Here is an 18,635-nt window from a genome sequence, read left to right as displayed (position 1 = left end):
TTTGTGAGAAATATACGTGTTGTCAGTAGTCGCTTAAACCCGTCAGTATTTGTACCGTACGTCAGTATTCCTATAAATGGTCAGTAATAATCATAAGGTGAGTATTTAAGTCAATTGGTTAGTATTCCTTACTTGTGTCAGTATGTAAAAATAACGTGAGTAATTAAACAAACGTGAGTTAAGCCGACCATATCACTAGTCAGGCGCGTGCGGGAGAAATAGACAAAAGCGTGACTAATTAAGAAACCGTCACTATTTGACCTCTGGGTCACTATCAGAGTGAAACCGCCAGTTATCTTTGATGTGCGTCAGTAACTGGATCCGACGCCAGTAGAGCATGAAGAGAACATTCCGTACATTAGTAATGTAGGTCTTGTATATTAAACTTTTATAGGAATAAATTTTTTTAATCTCACCACTTAATTAGCACCTTGGTGTTATATCAGGAGATTAAGAATGTTGATTGGGTAATCGAGTTTAGCTTCTTGATTATCAAAGAAGCCGTCACAGCTAAGCGTATATTCTGTGACCTTCGTAACATGACTCAATTAAAATAAGGTTTTGAGCGTACGATAGGTCTACTTTTATTTTCAGGTACCGGAATGGTATCAGAATCCGAACCCCAGATAGGGTAATGAACGTAACCATGATATCACAATGAGCCGCGCCGGGTGTCTGGACCGAACATTTTAAAGTATTGTATGGGTTTTAAAACTTGTTTGTATTCGTTAAAATTGGGATTATCGGTAATTCATAAACTAGAGATTCACGGCTTCACAACGATGCCAAGTATTACTTAAGGAGACTGATCGGTCGGCCCTCTGCATTATCTATTTTTGTAATATAGTTAGAATGGCCAGCTCTTTATCTAAATCTTAGTATTGAACATGCTTTACGTTTCAATATTCCAGACCCACTGGTTGATGGCTATCTTAAAATTTTGTGGTTTAGTTAACAGGAATAGAGATGAGAAGAACGAGACAGAACAGATACAGGTAGACGAGGAGAGAAAAAAGCTTTTGACAGAGCGCGGCCATTGCTCCGATGATGGTAATCTTTACGAGGAAAAGATTGTCACAACAATGAAAACGCAAGAAATGAAACGAGGCTTAATGTCCTGGGCTTATGAAGACTGCCATATGCCATACAGTGTGGCGGTACTATGGCCTACTCTTATATTGAATTCAAACTACCAATTGACCTTTTACGTGCACGCCAATGTATGCACAGGATCTTGGTTTTTTGTCACACCCGAACGACAAGACAGCCATCCTTGTTACGCCCTCCGTCCTTCACCACTGATAAGGGGAAACCACGCCGGAAAATCCAGATGAACTTTCTCGGCCGATGCAGGGATCGAACACGCGACCTCCTTCCTGTCTAGTGAGCCAGCGTCTTTATTTTTATCTTACCCACTTAGCCACCATCGCTCTCCGAAATATACAGGAGCGAATTTACGAACAAGTGTACGTAGAAGTAAAACGGTGATTTAATTTGGTGGAAGAGTTGCAAAATTGATTACAGCTCACAGGAAACTAAAATTTTGTAATGTGGATTTGGTATCGTTTTACTATTATGCAAGAAAAGAAAATATGAATTCAAAGAACTATATCAACCTTCGTTTTTTATCCGCGCCTCTCTTGCACGCGTACCAAGATGATAAATTGTGGAAACTCTCTCTCCCTCTCTGGATAGCCATAACGTGGATGGGTATGCTGTGGCGGTCTTCATTTAATTTTATGAATTGTTTTTATTGAATGGATGATGTTTTCAAAAGGTAATAAAATTAACTGCCAAACGACTCGTTATCCCGTCAGGTAGCACATGTTTGTGCGTAGAACATTTCGCAGCTCAATTTGTGAATTTTTGTATTTCAATCTTGAATACTTATTCTTTTAAAGTAAATAAAATAAAGTGCCAAACGAACGATTTGTTACCCCGTCGGGTAGCGCATTCATGCGTAGAACGTTTGGCATTGTATATTATACCATATAATATGTTATTACTATTTTCATCGTTATAAATATTTTTTAAAAATTGTTATAAAAGCTAACTTCTCAAAGGTAAAAAGATATTCACATGACTATTCTGTGCTCATAATTTCAACCTACATGCTTGTTTCAGTAAAAGCAGTGAAAATATATTTACTCTGTTCTTTCTTAACCATTAGTTGTCATTCCAAATTGAATCCATACAGATATCAAAACATAATAATCAAGAGGCTAAACTCGATTACCCAATCAACATTCTGAATCTCCTGATATAACACCAAGGTGCTAATTAAGTGGTGAGATTAACATTTATTCCCATAAAAGTTTAATATACAAGACCTACATTACTAATGTATGGACTATTCTCTTTCGTTCTAAATTATAACACCGAGAGAAATATTAAACAAAAATTAACTTGCTTTTCCTCAAACAATCTCAAACGGATATAGCTCAGTCAATTTTATAGTTTAATATTAGTTATCTTTTTAAATAAAGCAACCCAACTCCAGTTGCCTTGACACCAAAATATTTCCAATATGAACCCTGAATAGCTCAGTCAATTGTATAGCTTAATATCAGTTATCTTTTTTAAATGAAGCAACCTAACTGCAGTCGCCTTGACACGAACAATTCTTGAAATGGTCGGGCTGAAGTTTGAATTATATGGGTTTTTTTTAGGTGTTTTTTTTTATCAGGAATCGGTTTGTAATATGTTGCAAATCTGAAGATACCAATAATAATGTATATAGATATTCACACGATTGTTCAGTGATCAGAATTTCAGCTTGTATGTACGTATATGAAATTCATTATTTCTGTTATCTGCTATCATATTATCTGTTTAAATAAAATTAGTGAAAACAGATTTGTGTTGATCTTTTTTTTTAACCATTAGTTGTGATTCCAAATTTAATCCATACAATGATTTCAAATTTAATCCATACAGTGATTCCAAATTTAATCCATACAGATATCAAAGTGCCGCAAGTCCCAAAACATGTTATATAACGAGAATAAATATAAATTGTAAATTAAATAACACTACACATTGCGCCGTATTCTGCAGACTACGGCAGTAATCGAAATCGCCGACAAATATTCCTATTGTTGACTGTCATCCATTATTGTTTAAAAACATTTCCCGATTCGAGAATATTAGTAAATAATTAATTAATAATTTATTCAGCATGTAGCGACGATACTCACTAACAATACTTAACAAAAAATTTATACACTTAACGATTTCACGCTCTACTGGCGTCGGATCCAGTTACTGACGCACATCAAAGATAACTGGCGGTTTCACTCTGATAGTGACCCAGAGGTCAAATAGTGACGGTTTCTTAATTAGTCACGCTTTTGTCTATTTCTCCCGCACGAGCCTGACTAGTGATATGGTCAGCTTAACTCACGTTTGTTTAATTACTCACGTTATTTTTACATACTGACACAAATAAGGAAAATTTACCAATTGACTTAAATACTCACCTTATGATTATTACTGACCATTTATAGGAATACTGACGTACGGTACAAATACTGACGGGTTTAAGCGACTACTGACAACACGTATATTATATAAATAATTACCTGGTATCTTTAACTTCAGGAAATATAGACATTGGTATATTTACAAGATTGCAAACAATACTACTCCATTCAATCTGTTTATAATTTAAATAAATACAGTTCAATAAACACCATAGAAATTGCTTATATTGTCTTATATTATTATACCTTACACGTAAGACAGTAAATTTCATGAATAAACCTGATTCTAACACAGATTACAGAAATGAAGTAATCCACAAATGTATAGTTTGGCACAATAAATGCAATTCAGAAAGTTAAACACATAAGTGGGCTTTTCCAGCCTCCAAGATATCTGTAAACAAACCAACTTCAATTGAAGAATCTTCAGAGTTTAAATAGAAAGCATGTCCCAACACTTATCAAAATAACACACAAAATCAACCCAATACAAAACCCTTTTCAACTTAAATCAAAGAGGTTACCTCCTTTAAATTTAACTGTAAAGGTTTGAATATACGTACATTATCTATATTTCAGGAATCGTATTCACCCAATCTAATTAAAATACAAATTTAAATTTGTTGTTCTGTTTTTTTTTTAAAATACTTTATATCACTTGAACTCCACATGGGTCACGTCAGAGGCCACGTAGATGAACTATGTCTGAATGAATTAAGTAAACTATTTATATGTAACGTTTGTTTTGTTACCTAGTGTTTTATATGTGTCTTCCTTCATAATTCTGTGCACATTTTTCTTACACCTCAAGTAAACAGATAACTTTATTGGCTTATCATCCTAAAAATCCTACCAGTTACTACTTTTACGAAGACAATTAAAATGAAATTTGAACTATACAAAAAAAAACATGACCTAGTAGTTTGTATCTCATTTATTTATACTTAAACTTAAAATAGATGTATTTCTTATATTCATTATGCTTCCTCTCAGATTGTTAATAATACACCATAATTTGGAAGATATTAACCAGATGCAAATTACCTGAAATGGATCAAAGAGACCAGTAGAACTAGCACATGAATAATCTGTAGCATGAACAGTTCCACCTGTTAGTTTCCATAGTAACCATGTATCTATACAACCAAACATAACTTTACCTTCTGATGCCCTTTCATGTAACTAAAGAAAGAAATTATTCTTTTATCAAATTTTATAAATATAATCAATAATCTTAGCACTTTTTTTTCTGTGTTTTGTTAACAGTTTGATATTATTGTCAGGTACAACAAAAAATTTTATTTTCTGGCCTGTCCAATTCTACTGTAAATGAATGTGAAATGAGGTTTAACGGGCACTCAAAACAAACTAGGTTATTTTGGGACTAACATATGGCTCAATTTAATTTCAATACTTTCATTGTGCGTAGGTGTCTTTCGCAGTAGGAAGAAAGCGGAGGACCCAGAGAATACCCACAAGGGTGAACAGGTGATCCTATTCCTTGTCACTTACAAGCAGGAAATTGAAACCACACAATATGACTCAATGACAGACCTCACGTTAGACTAATCGGCCACACAGCCCTCATCTTTAAGAAGACATGGGGAACTTTGCTGATCTTTCTATAATAAGGATTCTCATTCATTAATTACAAATTATAATATAAATCTACCCTCAAATCTGTTGTAAAATTTTCCTAATTTAATTAAGAATTCATAGCTACCTTTGGAATGTTATGAAAGAACCACAACAACCGCATTGTGACCTAAAAATACAAATATAATTGATCTATAGAAAGGAATGGGATTTAAAGTCTTGCCAATACAATATTTTGGTCATTTTGAGACTGACATAATAATATGGTCAATTCATTTCTATGTGTGCAATGAGGGGAGAATTTTACCTAGACTGCCACTTTTTCATGTATGCTTCTTCAAATTCCATCAGCCCAGGATTCTTTTTAGGTGCATGTCAATAGTTTTTCATCCCATTTAAAGATGGGTTCCCAGAAAAGTATTTATCGGGTGGTTATTTCCAATAAAAGTATGGCGATTTTGGTATATATGGAAAGTAGAGATATCTAATCTTACAAGAAAAATACTGAATTCCCCGAAAAACACTCATGGAGCGTATACCGGACAAAAATGTAAGGGTTCCCCTAATCGACAGCCCGACGATTAGGAATTTCTGCACGCGTGATTTCAAAGGTCACACGCAAACATGAGCGCTTGATGTACAAGTTGATAAACTTTCTGAGATAAAAATGACGGAAAAAAACGAGGGTAGTGGATAATCCGAGAATTTAATTAGGATTCGATATTTGTATTAAATAGTAAGCGATTAAAGACAACATCATCTTATGTATACAATGAATTCTCCTCTGACTTCCAAGAGAGGTAAGTCCCGTGACGTAAACATGACCTGGTTTGATCAAATTTTTATAGCAGGGCAGTCCTTCGCAATTACAATGTTTGAGAAGGATTTGAAGCAAAACTATGACGAATTAATTAGTTTGAATATGTTTTTAGTCCACATATACCATTAAATCACCCAGTTTGTACCGGGAATGTATCTTTAAACTACATGGCAAAATTATTCTTGTCAGCCCAGCAGGCTCCACATACGACAAGTGAAAACAGAGATTGAAAAAGAACTATTGCATGGATTTGGGATTGTCATGAACAACAATGTTGTGCAGTATTACCACAGAATTGAACTTACCTGTTAAATGTTAAAGATACATTATGTAAGAGCTAAATCTGCCTATTACAGGTCTTATATTCTGGCTTCAAATGTTATATAAATTATTATTTAGACATTTATTCACATGACAAGTTTATAATCAACTCTCTAGATCATCGGATGGATTGGACATTAATTAGATTATACCATTTGTGCCATTTAAATGAAAAAATCAAAACTCAGTTAATTAGCGTAGTAATAACAATCGAGTTTACGCTATTTCTTGTCAAACTTCAAACATTCATAACTTCGTTCAGAATAAAGTAATTTGACTGAAATTTCCAATATATTTATTTTTCAGTATCTATTTTTTAAACTATTATAGTGAGAATGACCAGCTCTTTATCTAAATCTTACATAATGCATCTTTAATGAAAATGATGGATCAGGTTCATCACTTTAGATTCCATTAACTAACCTGTTTTGTTAAGAACCGTAAAACACTTGCTGCCAGATATCTCTTTTTTCTTGTTAAAAAGTGCAGTAATTTGGACCCTGTATTAAGGCACTGAAAATTACACTAATCAGATAAAAGTACCAGTTTGAAACAAAAATTCCAATAATCAGATAAAACGTCCCATTTGAAACATAAAAATTTCAATAAACAGATATAATTACCAGTTTGAAACATAAAAATTACAATTATCAGATAAATTACCTGTTTGTAAAATAAAAATTACAATAAACAGATAAAATTACTAATTTGTAAGATAAAAATAATAATAATCAGATAAATTACCAGTTTGTAAGATAAAAATTACAATAATCAGATAAAATCACCAGTTTGAAACATAAAAATTACAATAATCACAAAGATAGGTTGCCAGACAACGAAACATAGGCCCACAGCATCTAAATTGTCCGGTCAGTCAACAAGAGTTGTTGCATATTGTTACTTTTGTCGGTAATGAAACATTTATAATACACTAAAATCTGATTAAGTGTAACAACTCATTAAACATACATTATGCAAGAGCTAAATCTGCCTATTTCAGGTCTTTCTTTAGGCCTGAAATGTTATCTAAATTATTAATTAGACATTAATTAACCTATCCAGGCCATAATCAACTCTGGATGGCAGCGCTAGCCTGCGATCTTTAGTGGATTGTAAGCCGATTTACTGCATAACTTTCCTTCTCGATTAAACGATTAAATGGATAATCAAGACTATGCTGTTTATCGTACTGACTTTAGTAATGATGACCGAGGCTTATGGGAATTTCAGTCGCTTAGTTCTTGGTTCATAGTGGATCAATTTAAATAAAATTTTCACCAAATTGCCTTTCCATTATCTAGTTTTTAACTATTAAAGTGAGAACTGCCAACTCGTTACCGAATCTCCCATAATGTATCTTTAAGTAATTATCAGAAAATCATTAACATTTGGTTGGCTCGTGCTAACGTTTAGTATACAAAACATTTAATATTTTGGATTTAGCTTTTCCCTTTTATCAAAAATCATTGAAAATCAATATACTTGATCGTCCCAAGACCTTAAACTGTGTGTATCAATCTAAATTCACATTTAATATTATGGATTTAGCTTTTCCCTTTTATCAAAAATCATTGAAAATCAATATACTTGAACGTCTCAAGACCTCAATCTAAATTCAATCGAAACGATTATATATTGGCGTAAACACAGTGTATAAATATAAAATCAATCAGATGATAACTATGGTCTCTAAAGCATCCACAAGACTTTTCAAAGTGATCAAGAGCCATAACTCTGGCAGTAATTATCGAAATTCGCTGAAAATCAATAGGCTACTTCGTTTGATGACCTTAAACAATGTGTATAAATTTATAGTCAATCGGATATTAACATTAGCCTCTAGAGCATTCACAATATTTTTTAAAAGTGATCAAGGGGCATAACTCTGGCAATAATTATCGAAAATCAGTGAAAATCAATAAGCTTCTTCGTCTCATGACCTTAAACACTGTGTATAAATTTAAAGTCAATCGGATATTAACTTTAGCCTTTAGAGCGTCCACAAGTCCAAATTAGCCCTATTCTAAAATCATTGTTAAAAATCATAAAAACACTCATTTAATTAAGTACTTGAACATTTATTAAACTGTTTATATATTAAATGCACATCTTCAAACTTATTCAGGGTATTGATGTAATGAAACTATATTCAGTTTTTTACGAAGGCCCATTATTGCCAAACAAAAAAAAAAATATTAATCCGTTAATATATTAATCTTGTTTGAACGATTTAATTATCACTTTTGAACGAATTAATTATCTTGTTTGAACGAATTAATTATCTTTTTTGAATGAATTAATATCTCGTTTGAACGAATTAATGATCTCGTTTGAATGAATTAAGTATCTCGTTCGAATGAATTAAGTATCTCGTTTGAATGAATTAAGTATCTCCTTTGAACGAATTAATCATCTCATTTAAAGATACATTATGGGAGATTTTTATAGAGAAATGGCCATTCTTGCTATAACAGTTCAAAAGTAGATGATGAAAAAAGAATATATTGAAAATATTTGACTAGAAATGGTAGTGAAATGTGCCTTCACCTTGTCCGATCATTTGATTGACAGGCGTTAACTCCCCCTATATATCTCGATTATCAAGTAAAGTTTTCAATGGCATGCGGAAACGCTCTACAGCGACCTCGCTAAGTACGCTCTATCATTTAGCCTCGATCTAACTGACGTATTCTCATCAGGATGCGCCATATTTGAATTAATTAATAAGTGATATCCTATTTAAATCCGAGCTGTAGCCGAGCCATCTGTGGGTCTACAGAGTTGATTTTGGGCTTGTTGTTTAAATAAAGATCTAATTTATAATTTCTATAACATCTGAAGCCTAAATTAAGACTTGCAATAATCAGATTTAGCTCTTGCATAATGTATGTTTAAACGAGATACTATCTCGTTTGAACGAATTAATTATTTTGTTTGAACGAATTAATTATCTCATTTGGACGAATTATTTATCTCATTTGGACGAATTAATTATCTCGTTTGAATGAATTAATCATCTCGTTTGAACGAATTAAGATTTCGATTGTACAGAAGCGTGGAAAGGACATGCAGAAATTGTGTTTTAAGTAAAGATAATGCCATTTAATCCGTAAGTTCTTTACTATTTCTAGCATTAACGTCTGTAGAAGAAACTACATTTATGAGAATGAGAATTAGTATAGAATATATTGGAAGTTATCCACGTTTTAAAAGCCCGAGTAAGTTTAATGTTAGCCTGAATTAGCCACTACGATGTTTTATGACATGTATATGCTTAACATTATGCAGGTCTTTCTTTAGGCCTTCAATGTTATATAAATTATTCATTAGACATTTTTTAACATATTTTAGTAGATTAAAATGGTTGGGCCATTTTATGATTTAATTGAACCAGCGGCTGCCAGGCAGGATACGCCCACATTTTCGAGAGATGGATAGAGAACAAGCTAAAAAGAAAGTGATTTTTCCTACAATCAAGGGCCATAATTCAGGAAATTACAATTTGATATGCGCAAATATCGAAAGGAACCGAGATCTTTGTGTTATAAACTTACATTTCAAGTTTCAACAAAATCAGATTAAAATTGTGACCTCTATAGGGTCCACAATCTTGATATACCATATTTTTACGCTATTTGAGAACGAACAGCGACCATTTTGTCTGTCAATTTTGGGTTGATTTTCACGAAATTCGAACTCAGCCGTCCTTAGGCTGTAACGGTGATATAGTAATACGTTTTTTTAAATCGGATAAAAATTATGACCTCTATAAGGTCCACAAGCTAAAAACTCGATTTTTCGTACAATCAGGGGTCATAATTCAGGAAGTTACGGTCCGATATGCCCGAATATCAAAAGGAACCGAGATCTTTGGGTTGTAAACTTACATTACAAGTTTCAACAAAATCGGATTAAAATTGTGACCTCTATAGGGTCAACAACCTTGATACCATATTTTTACGCTATTTGAGAACGAACGGCGGCCATTTTGTCTGTCAGTTTTGGGTCGATTTTCACGAAATTCGAACTCAGCCGTCCTTAGGGTGTAACGGTGATATAATAATATGTTTTTTTAAATCGGATAAAAATTATGACCTCTATAGGGTCCACAAGCTAAAAACGCGATTTTTCGTACAATCAGAGGCCATAATTCTGGAAGTTACAGTCCGATATGCCCGAATATCGAAAGGAACCGAGATCTGTGGGTTATAAACTTACATTTAAAGTTTAAACAAAATCGGATAAAAATTGTGACCTCTATAGGGTCCACAACCTTGATATACCATATTTTTATGCTATTTGTGAACGAACGGCGGCCATTTTGTCTGTCAATTTCAGGACGATTTTCACGAAATTCGAACTCAGCTGTCCTTAGGGTGTAACGGTGATATGATAATACGTTTTTTTAAATCGGATAAAAATTATGACTTCTATAGGGTCCACAAGCTAAAAACACGATTTTTCGTACAATCAGGGGCCATAATTCAGGAAGTTACGGTCTGATATGCGCGAATATAGAAAGGAACCAAGATCTTTGGGTTGCCGAGCGCGTTGCTATTTATATAACGGAGACCGGTAAGGATTTTTTACTGTTTATTCTTTCCTTTTACGTCCCCTAGGATTGTCTTGTATTATCGGTACCTCTAAATAGCAACGCGCGCGTGTGCATGACTATTTAGATGCACCATGTGTCAAGCAAAATAATGATTTGTTCACAACTCGGATAATATTTTAAAGGAAATTACCAAGTCGTTTTGAATAGATGTCGGCAACTCAAGTATCGGCAATATGGCCGTGTATCGGTCGATACCGATTTCTACCGATATGTCACTTATCGGCCAATTACTGATTTTCAAACAGATTATCGGACCATCACTAATTGACCTTGATTGAAACACTGGGTCAATATAATGGACTTTGCAATGGTTGAATTGCTGTCAAAAAATAATGTATCACTACGTCATAATGTAATCAGGTTCAGTAAAAGTGAAATCTATAGCAAAGAATTATATTTGTTTATTTGTGCATGTAAGAAAGGATTGGGTGATAAATAAAATCTTCTACTCGTCTTTTTTTTAATAAAAACATGCCTATGAATTAAATGGAATTTACTTGACTTTTTACCTTCATTGTGTAAGAGTTATTCCATAGTTTGACATGATCGGAAGCCCTGAGATCTTGCCATGTGACTAGATTGTGATATGGTTTACCAGTCTCACTGGAAAGAAAAATACAATAGATAAATAAAGGTAGTATTTTGAATCTTTTTTAAAATTCAATAATTTGCAGCAGTAATGATGATCAACCACTTAGTTCTCGGTTTATAGTGGATCAATTTGAATGAAATTTTCAGCAAATTGCCTTTACATTATCTAGCTTTTAACTATTATAGTGAGTACTCCAACTCGTTATCGAATCTCCCATAATGTATCTTTAATGAAACACCAGAGATGACAGATTGACAGGGTGTTTGACATGAATCTCTAAAATTAAAGATTTTACCTGTCCCAGGTGAGAAAAGTAGCTCGTTGTGTAGCAATACCTAAACATGTGACTTTATTAGCTTCAATACCAGCAGCTGAAACAATAAAATATAACATATCGTATTAAATTTGACTATTTGACTTAAGAAACTAATAGACATTACTGGACACTGGGCTGAAGTCTAATAGTTCTTTTGTGTCGGTAACATTTACATGTAATTTAGTATAATTGTATCGACAGATCGTTTTTAGAATGTCTTCATAGACATCTCAATACTGTTGTATAGCCATATGTCAGTTCTAAGCATGTATTATGGTGGTCTGTATCCTACTAAGGATACATGATTTATCTCCCTTACATACTGCCTGAAAAGGAAGTGGATAAACATGTGCCTATGATAAAGCTTGGTCGCCGGGGAGACATTCCTCACAGAGTCAATCACTTTGAATTGCATCCGACGTCAGAATTTTTGGACCGAACCAGAATTTTGGGACAAAACCCAACCCTAACCCTCACCCTAACCCTAGCACGCGGTGCGTGTCAGTGTTGCTAAAAATAAACCATCATCTCGTTTATCAACGCGAGATTTCGTCAATTCACCATGGCCGGTATTGTGAGGAATGTTTCCCTTGTGCAAAATTTCTATGATAAAGTCTTTGTTTCTATGATCAATCTCCTCCGATGAAAATATAATAATTAGAGTTGACTTGACAGCACACAACAATACATGTAGTTTGCTCTCATTGTTTGTCTAGTCTGGATCAGTACTCTGAATGTAAAGCTAATGCGACATGACTATATGTAAATCATTTAGAAATTATGCAGAATAGCCATGGTAAACATGCATGTGCTACCTTTAATAGTTTCGTTGATACAATCTTTAACCTGATCAACCAGTAGTTCAGGATCCATTTCACTCCAACCAACATTTGGATGAATTATTTCTATCTATTTAAAAAAAAAAAAAGGAAGACATTTAATTCAGATTACATGAAGATCACATATCACATGCTGCATCAATTGCTCTGATTGAATTGCTCTTTTAAAATTACATCTGGAATTCTTTAAAGCAGATAAACCTCTTTGATTTAGGTCAAAATGAAGATATATCATTCATTGAAGCTTCTATTGGGCTAACAAGATATGTAAACAGCAGACCGATGATTTAACAGAAATGAATTGAAATGGGGTTTAACGTCCTACTGTTTTGCACCTACTGGGCTAATGAAGACGAGTGGACGAACAGACAATAGGGGATGATGACAATATAGTACCACATTAAAATTTGGCGTATAGAAACTAAAATATTTGGCTTGTATTTGTTCAGGTGTAATTGTCAGACAAAATAATAGCCTATAGACAAAACACCAGCTGATAAAACATCAGTAGGCATCAGCATTGTAAATATTGACAACCTGTTACACATTTAAGAATATATTTTAATTATATAAACTGTCATTCAAACTGTTATTAAATCAAATGTCCTTATATGTAATTCATTGTATGATACTGATTGTTCACATTTATCTATTTTAATATGAGGACTGCTGTTTTAAAAAACTTTTATGAAAAATGGACTGGTTTGTACGAAATATAACCCAAATGATTTTCAATCAAAAAAATGTGCATTCGATTGTGTATGGTCTGGACCTTTATTTTGGCAAAGTGGGACAAACATACATGTAATTAAAATACATGATTCTGTTTAGACAATAGATGCCTGATTACCTTTTTACTGCTTGAACCTTTAATATTACATTGCTTGTCATAGATATGACTTCGTAAAGTGGTTGTTCCCACATCTAGAGACAGAATATATGCAGGACTAAAGCCCCTTTTCACACCTTCATTAATATCACCCGACATTATAATCTCATATACAGGATGATGATATATTACGGCTTACAGCTTTCACACATCATGTTTAAAATTGTCATCTGAAAAAAGTAAGAAAGGTTAATGAAAAGTAAGTTTATAAAGAATACTATTCCTGGAACTTTAAAAACTATATTCAATCAAATTTTAACCATCAGTAATAATAACCCCTCTTATATACAGTCCTTTATCTATTACATGTTTTAACAGAATATGAATTCTTGTGTTTCTTTTTATTCTATACTTAAAGGAACTAAATCTCTAATATTTTGGACCTAGAAATTGGCACAAATGGGTCGCAACACATATAATAATGTAATATGAATTTATATAAACTGATTTACATTCAATCTTGTCATCAGTTATGTTCGGCGAGATACGCCAGAAGTCTCAACCGCAAGTCAGTTTCTAGCGTCTGGTTATTCCAGTCAAATCCGATATTATTTATTGCGCATGCTCTCCAAATAAGAACATGATATCACCGTTTGACATGACTTGTGGAATATGACTAGCCTCATTCTTTGAGCACCTTGTTACAAATGGCGCTGAAACGCATTACGGTACACGATTCGTGTACCAATGGTAAATATCAGAAGCCCATCTTTTCCAGGTAAGATCACAACACCAATGCTGATTTAAATTGCAAAAAAATTTGTGTTTCCAATGTCGAAGATTTTGAATGATATTGAGTTACGGACTTAGCTACTTTAAATGTTCACGCCCTGCTTTTTGCATCATGTTTACCTTGTGCTAAATAATTACAAGCGAACAATATTGTTGAACTGTTGCATTATCAAATTGCTTGTGATTGTTATCAGTTGTATTTGTGCAATTTCAATGTTTTCCTATCACTAACTGACTTATGCTCGGTCCCCACTATTATAATTCGTACTACGATTGAAATCATGGTTTTAATCGTTGAGTAATCGTGGTGATCCTATCAGGTATTATCATATATTGAGATCAGTCATAGCAATCGTGTTGCCAACGTATCTGCATGTACCAGGTCGAGGACTCAATAGGGACGGTCCTATCGTAACAGATTTCAAGATATATAGTGGGAACTTGGCATTACAAACAGCATAGTATCCCCAAATCTAGCAAAACATAATCATTTGAATAAACACAGTTTGTAGTAAAAATAGAGCATATAATAGTTTACACTACCAGTATTTATTTTAACCAGAAAATGACAGCAAATGTATTTTAAATGTCTCAGAATATATTCATGTTCAAGCGAACAAGAAAACACCCATTTTTTCTCATTTGAAAGACAGCAAATGGCAACAAGAATTGAAAATCCAAAAGCCAAATAAATGTATTCACAAGCTTAACAGTCAAAATGTGAACGGAAAAATAACTTTGCAAAAAGCTTCAAAAATTACAATGTGGAGATTTTGAAATTACTTGTAGATAGGATTTGATACGGTTCCTTTTTTAGGTTGATGCACAATATCACCTAGTATTAAAACATTTCTTCTATTGTGATTTTAATCTTTATCAAAATATTGTTGGGAATATAAATCAGCATAACAAAATGTCTAATTTTCTGAAAACTTTTGAATTGTGATGGGGGTTGTTCATTATCACTATATAAACAATCCCTGTGAATTTGAAAACTACCCAACAAAACCTCTGGTGCATAGAGTGTCCAAACAAAAGAAAAGTTGGATGGCAGATGACTGAGAATCAAGTAATTTGTTGAAATGAAAACGTTATTTCCAAAATAATCTAGTATTTAGTGGACTCTTACTTTCTCAAAGAAAAGTTACATTACTTACCAAACCCTATATCCAAAGTATAGTAATTCACTGGTTATAATCATATTGTTTGTTGTCAATTAATAAACATTAAATTTAAATACTAATAAAGAAGGTGTCTTATTTCTTCATTTCCTTGTAACATGGGCGTAATTATTGAGTGTAAAGTTCCTTGTTATAACATGTACTTATATAGACAAACTTTATAAACAGATCTTTTATTTGGATATCTACCATAATATACAGGATATCACTATAATTATCTGCTGATTACTAAATTGAAGGTTATAATACTTGACCAGGTCAGGTACACAAAAATTAAACCTTGAACAGCAGACATTGAATTAAAGTGCAGATAAGTAAGACATTAAACCTACATCATTTCATTTCTACATTTAAAGATGGGTTCCCAGAAAAGTATTTATCAGGTGGTTATTTCCAATAAAAGTATGGTGATTTTGGTATATATGGAAAGTAGAGATATCCAATCTTACTAGAAAAATACTGGATTCCCCGAAAACACTCATGGAGCGTATACAGGACAAAAATGTAGGGGTTTCCCTAATCAACAGCCCGACAATTAGGAATTTCTGCATGCGTGATTTCAAAGGTCACACGCGAACATTGAGCGCTTGATGTACAAATTGATAAACTTTATGAAGAGTATGAAGACGTACAACACTTTCTGAGATAAAAATGACGGAAAAAGACGCGGGTAGTGGATAATCTGAGAATTTAATTGGGATTTGATATTTGTAGTAAATAGTAAGCAATTAAAGACAACATCGTCTTATGTATGCAATGAATTCTCCTCTGACTTCCAAGAGAGTTAAGTCACGTGTCGTAAACATGACCTGGTTTGATCAAATTTTTATAGCAGGACATTCCTTCGCAATTACAATGTTTGAGAAAGATTTTTAGCAAAATTATGAGAAATTAATTAGTTTGAATATGTTTTTAGTCCATACATACCACTAAATCACCCAGTTTGTATGCGGGAACCCATCTTTAAAGGAGCTATACGGTCTTTCAAGATAGGCCAAAATTAAGTGTTTGATTAGATTGATCTAATGTGATACTTTGATTAGGGATTGGACAAGATCTATAGGATTACAATTTCATTTCTAAATATCAAGCAAAAGTTGGTTTGTTCACTAATTTTAATTTTGTTTTTGGCTTAATCTGAATGCCTTTCCACTCTTAAAGAGGATTTCGTTTTCACACCTTATGATAAGGCCAGTAACAAAAATACCTTTACTTGTAAAAAATACTATCTCTGAAATATTCTCACGGCAGTTGGCCTTTGGCCCAATTCTCAAAATTATTATAAAAAAAGAACCTATAACTATAAAGGTTTAATGTTTAAAAAGATTCTCTACTTCAGTTTCATAACCAGCGGCTGTCAGGCAGGATACGTCCACATTTTGCAAGAGATGGATAGAGAACAATCTAAAACAAAAAGCGATTTTCTGTGCAATCAAGGGCCATAATTCAGGAAGTTACGATCTGATATGCGCGAATATCGACAGGAACCAGGATCTTTGGCTTATGAAGATTTATTTCAAGTTTCATCAAAATTGGATGAAAATTGTGACCTTGATATACCATATATTTACACTATTTGCGTACAAGAGGCGGCCACTTTGTCTAGCAGTTTTGGTCCGATTTTTACGAAATTCGAACTTAACCGTCATTAGTGTGTAACGGTGAAATATTCAAACATTTTGTTCAATCGGATAAAAATTGTGACCTCTAGAGGGACCACAACCTAAAAATGCGATTTTTCGTACAATCAGGGGCCATAATTCAGGAAGTTACGATCCAATATGCGTAAATATATTTGGGTTATAAACATGCATTTCAAGTTTCATCAAAATCTGGTGAAAATTGTGACCTCTAGCGTGTCAACAAGCTAACAACGTGATTATTCGCACAATCAGAGGTCATAATCCATGAAGTTATGGTCCGATATATGCCAATATCAAAAAGATCCGAGATCTGAGAGAAAGTCCTATATTTTAAGTTTCGTCAAAATCGAATAAAAATTGTGACCCGTAGAGTGTCCACAAATAAAATGTGGACGGACGTCCTGACGAACAGTGGTGACGACAATATTCGTCCACATAAAAATGTGGGCATATAAAAATCAAATACGGACATATCATATTTTCTTGCGAATGTCAGACAGAAAAAACAACAAAATAGGCTAATTTAGTTTAGAGATGTTTGATTATCAATCCCGAAGTTCAGAATTAACAGAATTGCAATCATGTGATACACATTTGAGTCCTGTTACAGTTCTGCCAGTCCCGACAACTTAGTTATAGTGTGACATAATTTAACACAACAAACATGTTTCAGTTGTCATGGTTGGTTGATGTATTATCTTATTCTGTCTACGTACATCGCTGCAGTCCAAAATCCCCCTTTTCTCTCAAGTTTCACTACTTTGGGATTGGGAAGGATTTAATTCAGAAACATTAAATCGAATATACTCTTTGTCAGTATGCTCCTTTAAAACCAAGGAAAGTAATGGAAAAGTACTATAATTTGTGATTTAAGAAACTATTTAATTTGAAAATTATTAAAGATACATTGTAAAATTTAGATAAAGAGCTAGCCATTCTTGCTATAATAGTTCGAAAATAGATAATGTAAAATTAATAATTTGAAAATTTCATTCAAATTAATCTATTGCGAGCGAAGATATTAGCCTTTGAAGGTTTGAATAGACGTGTGCAATAATTTCAACCACCGTACTGATTGTCCGAAGCTGTAACGCTCCTCCATTTTTAAATTAAATTAAAATATGGCTGAACCGTTCTAATCTATTTAATATCAGAGAAATCCGATGCCATTGAGGGTTGATTATGGCCTGGATCAGTTAATTAATGTCTAATTAATAATTTTGAAAACATTTCAGGCTTAAAGTAGCTAAGTCTCTAACTCAATATCATCCAAAATCTTCAACATTGAAAACACAAATTATTTGTCAATTTAAATCAAGATTGATGCTGTGATCTTACCGGAAAAAGATGGGCTTCTGATATCCAATATTTAAGACAAAATAAACATTTTGCCATTGGTACACGAATCGTGTACCATAATGCGTTTCAGCCCCAGTTCTAGCAAGAGACTCGAGGAACGAGGCTAGACATATTGCACCAAACCAAAAGGCGTATGTAGACTGGAATAACTAGGTGCTAGAAATTTGCATTCGATTGAGACTGCGGGCTTATTTCGCGGAACATAACTGATTTGAAATTAGAGTAAAAACGGAAACCATTGAATGTATAT

General features: G+C 33.4%; 1 protein-coding gene across 4 annotated transcripts in view; it reads right to left on the bottom strand.

The window, feature by feature from the left end:
- Positions 1-18,635, bottom strand: part of LOC126807753 (putative glycerol kinase 5) — a 37,122-nt gene that overhangs the window by 12,717 nt on the left and 5,770 nt on the right. For 3 of the 4 annotated variants that reach the window (XM_050532559.2, XM_050532549.2, XM_050532540.2), the window contains exons 2-9: positions 13,432-13,640; positions 12,558-12,651; positions 11,722-11,797; positions 11,344-11,437; positions 6,643-6,732; positions 5,206-5,247; positions 4,527-4,664; positions 3,582-3,655 (exon numbers count right to left, since the gene is read on the bottom strand). In XM_050532559.2, coding sequence (XP_050388516.1) covers positions 3,582-3,655; positions 4,527-4,664; positions 5,206-5,247; positions 6,643-6,732; positions 11,344-11,437; positions 11,722-11,797; positions 12,558-12,651; positions 13,432-13,569 — 746 coding nt within the window. In that variant the 5' untranslated portion in view covers positions 13,570-13,640. Of the gene's footprint in view, positions 1-3,581; positions 3,656-4,526; positions 4,665-5,205; positions 5,248-6,642; positions 6,733-11,343; positions 11,438-11,721; positions 11,798-12,557; positions 12,652-13,431; positions 13,641-15,359; positions 15,432-18,635 lie in introns of those variants that run through there. The other variant, XM_050532532.2, reaches the window with a different exon arrangement.

The sequence above is a fragment of the Patella vulgata genome, chromosome 1, assembly GCF_932274485.2.
Source record: "Patella vulgata chromosome 1, xgPatVulg1.2, whole genome shotgun sequence".
NCBI lineage: Eukaryota > Metazoa > Mollusca > Gastropoda > Patellidae > Patella > Patella vulgata.
The sequence above is the reverse complement of the archived record's forward strand: the minus strand, read 5'-3'. Positions and strand labels throughout refer to the sequence as shown.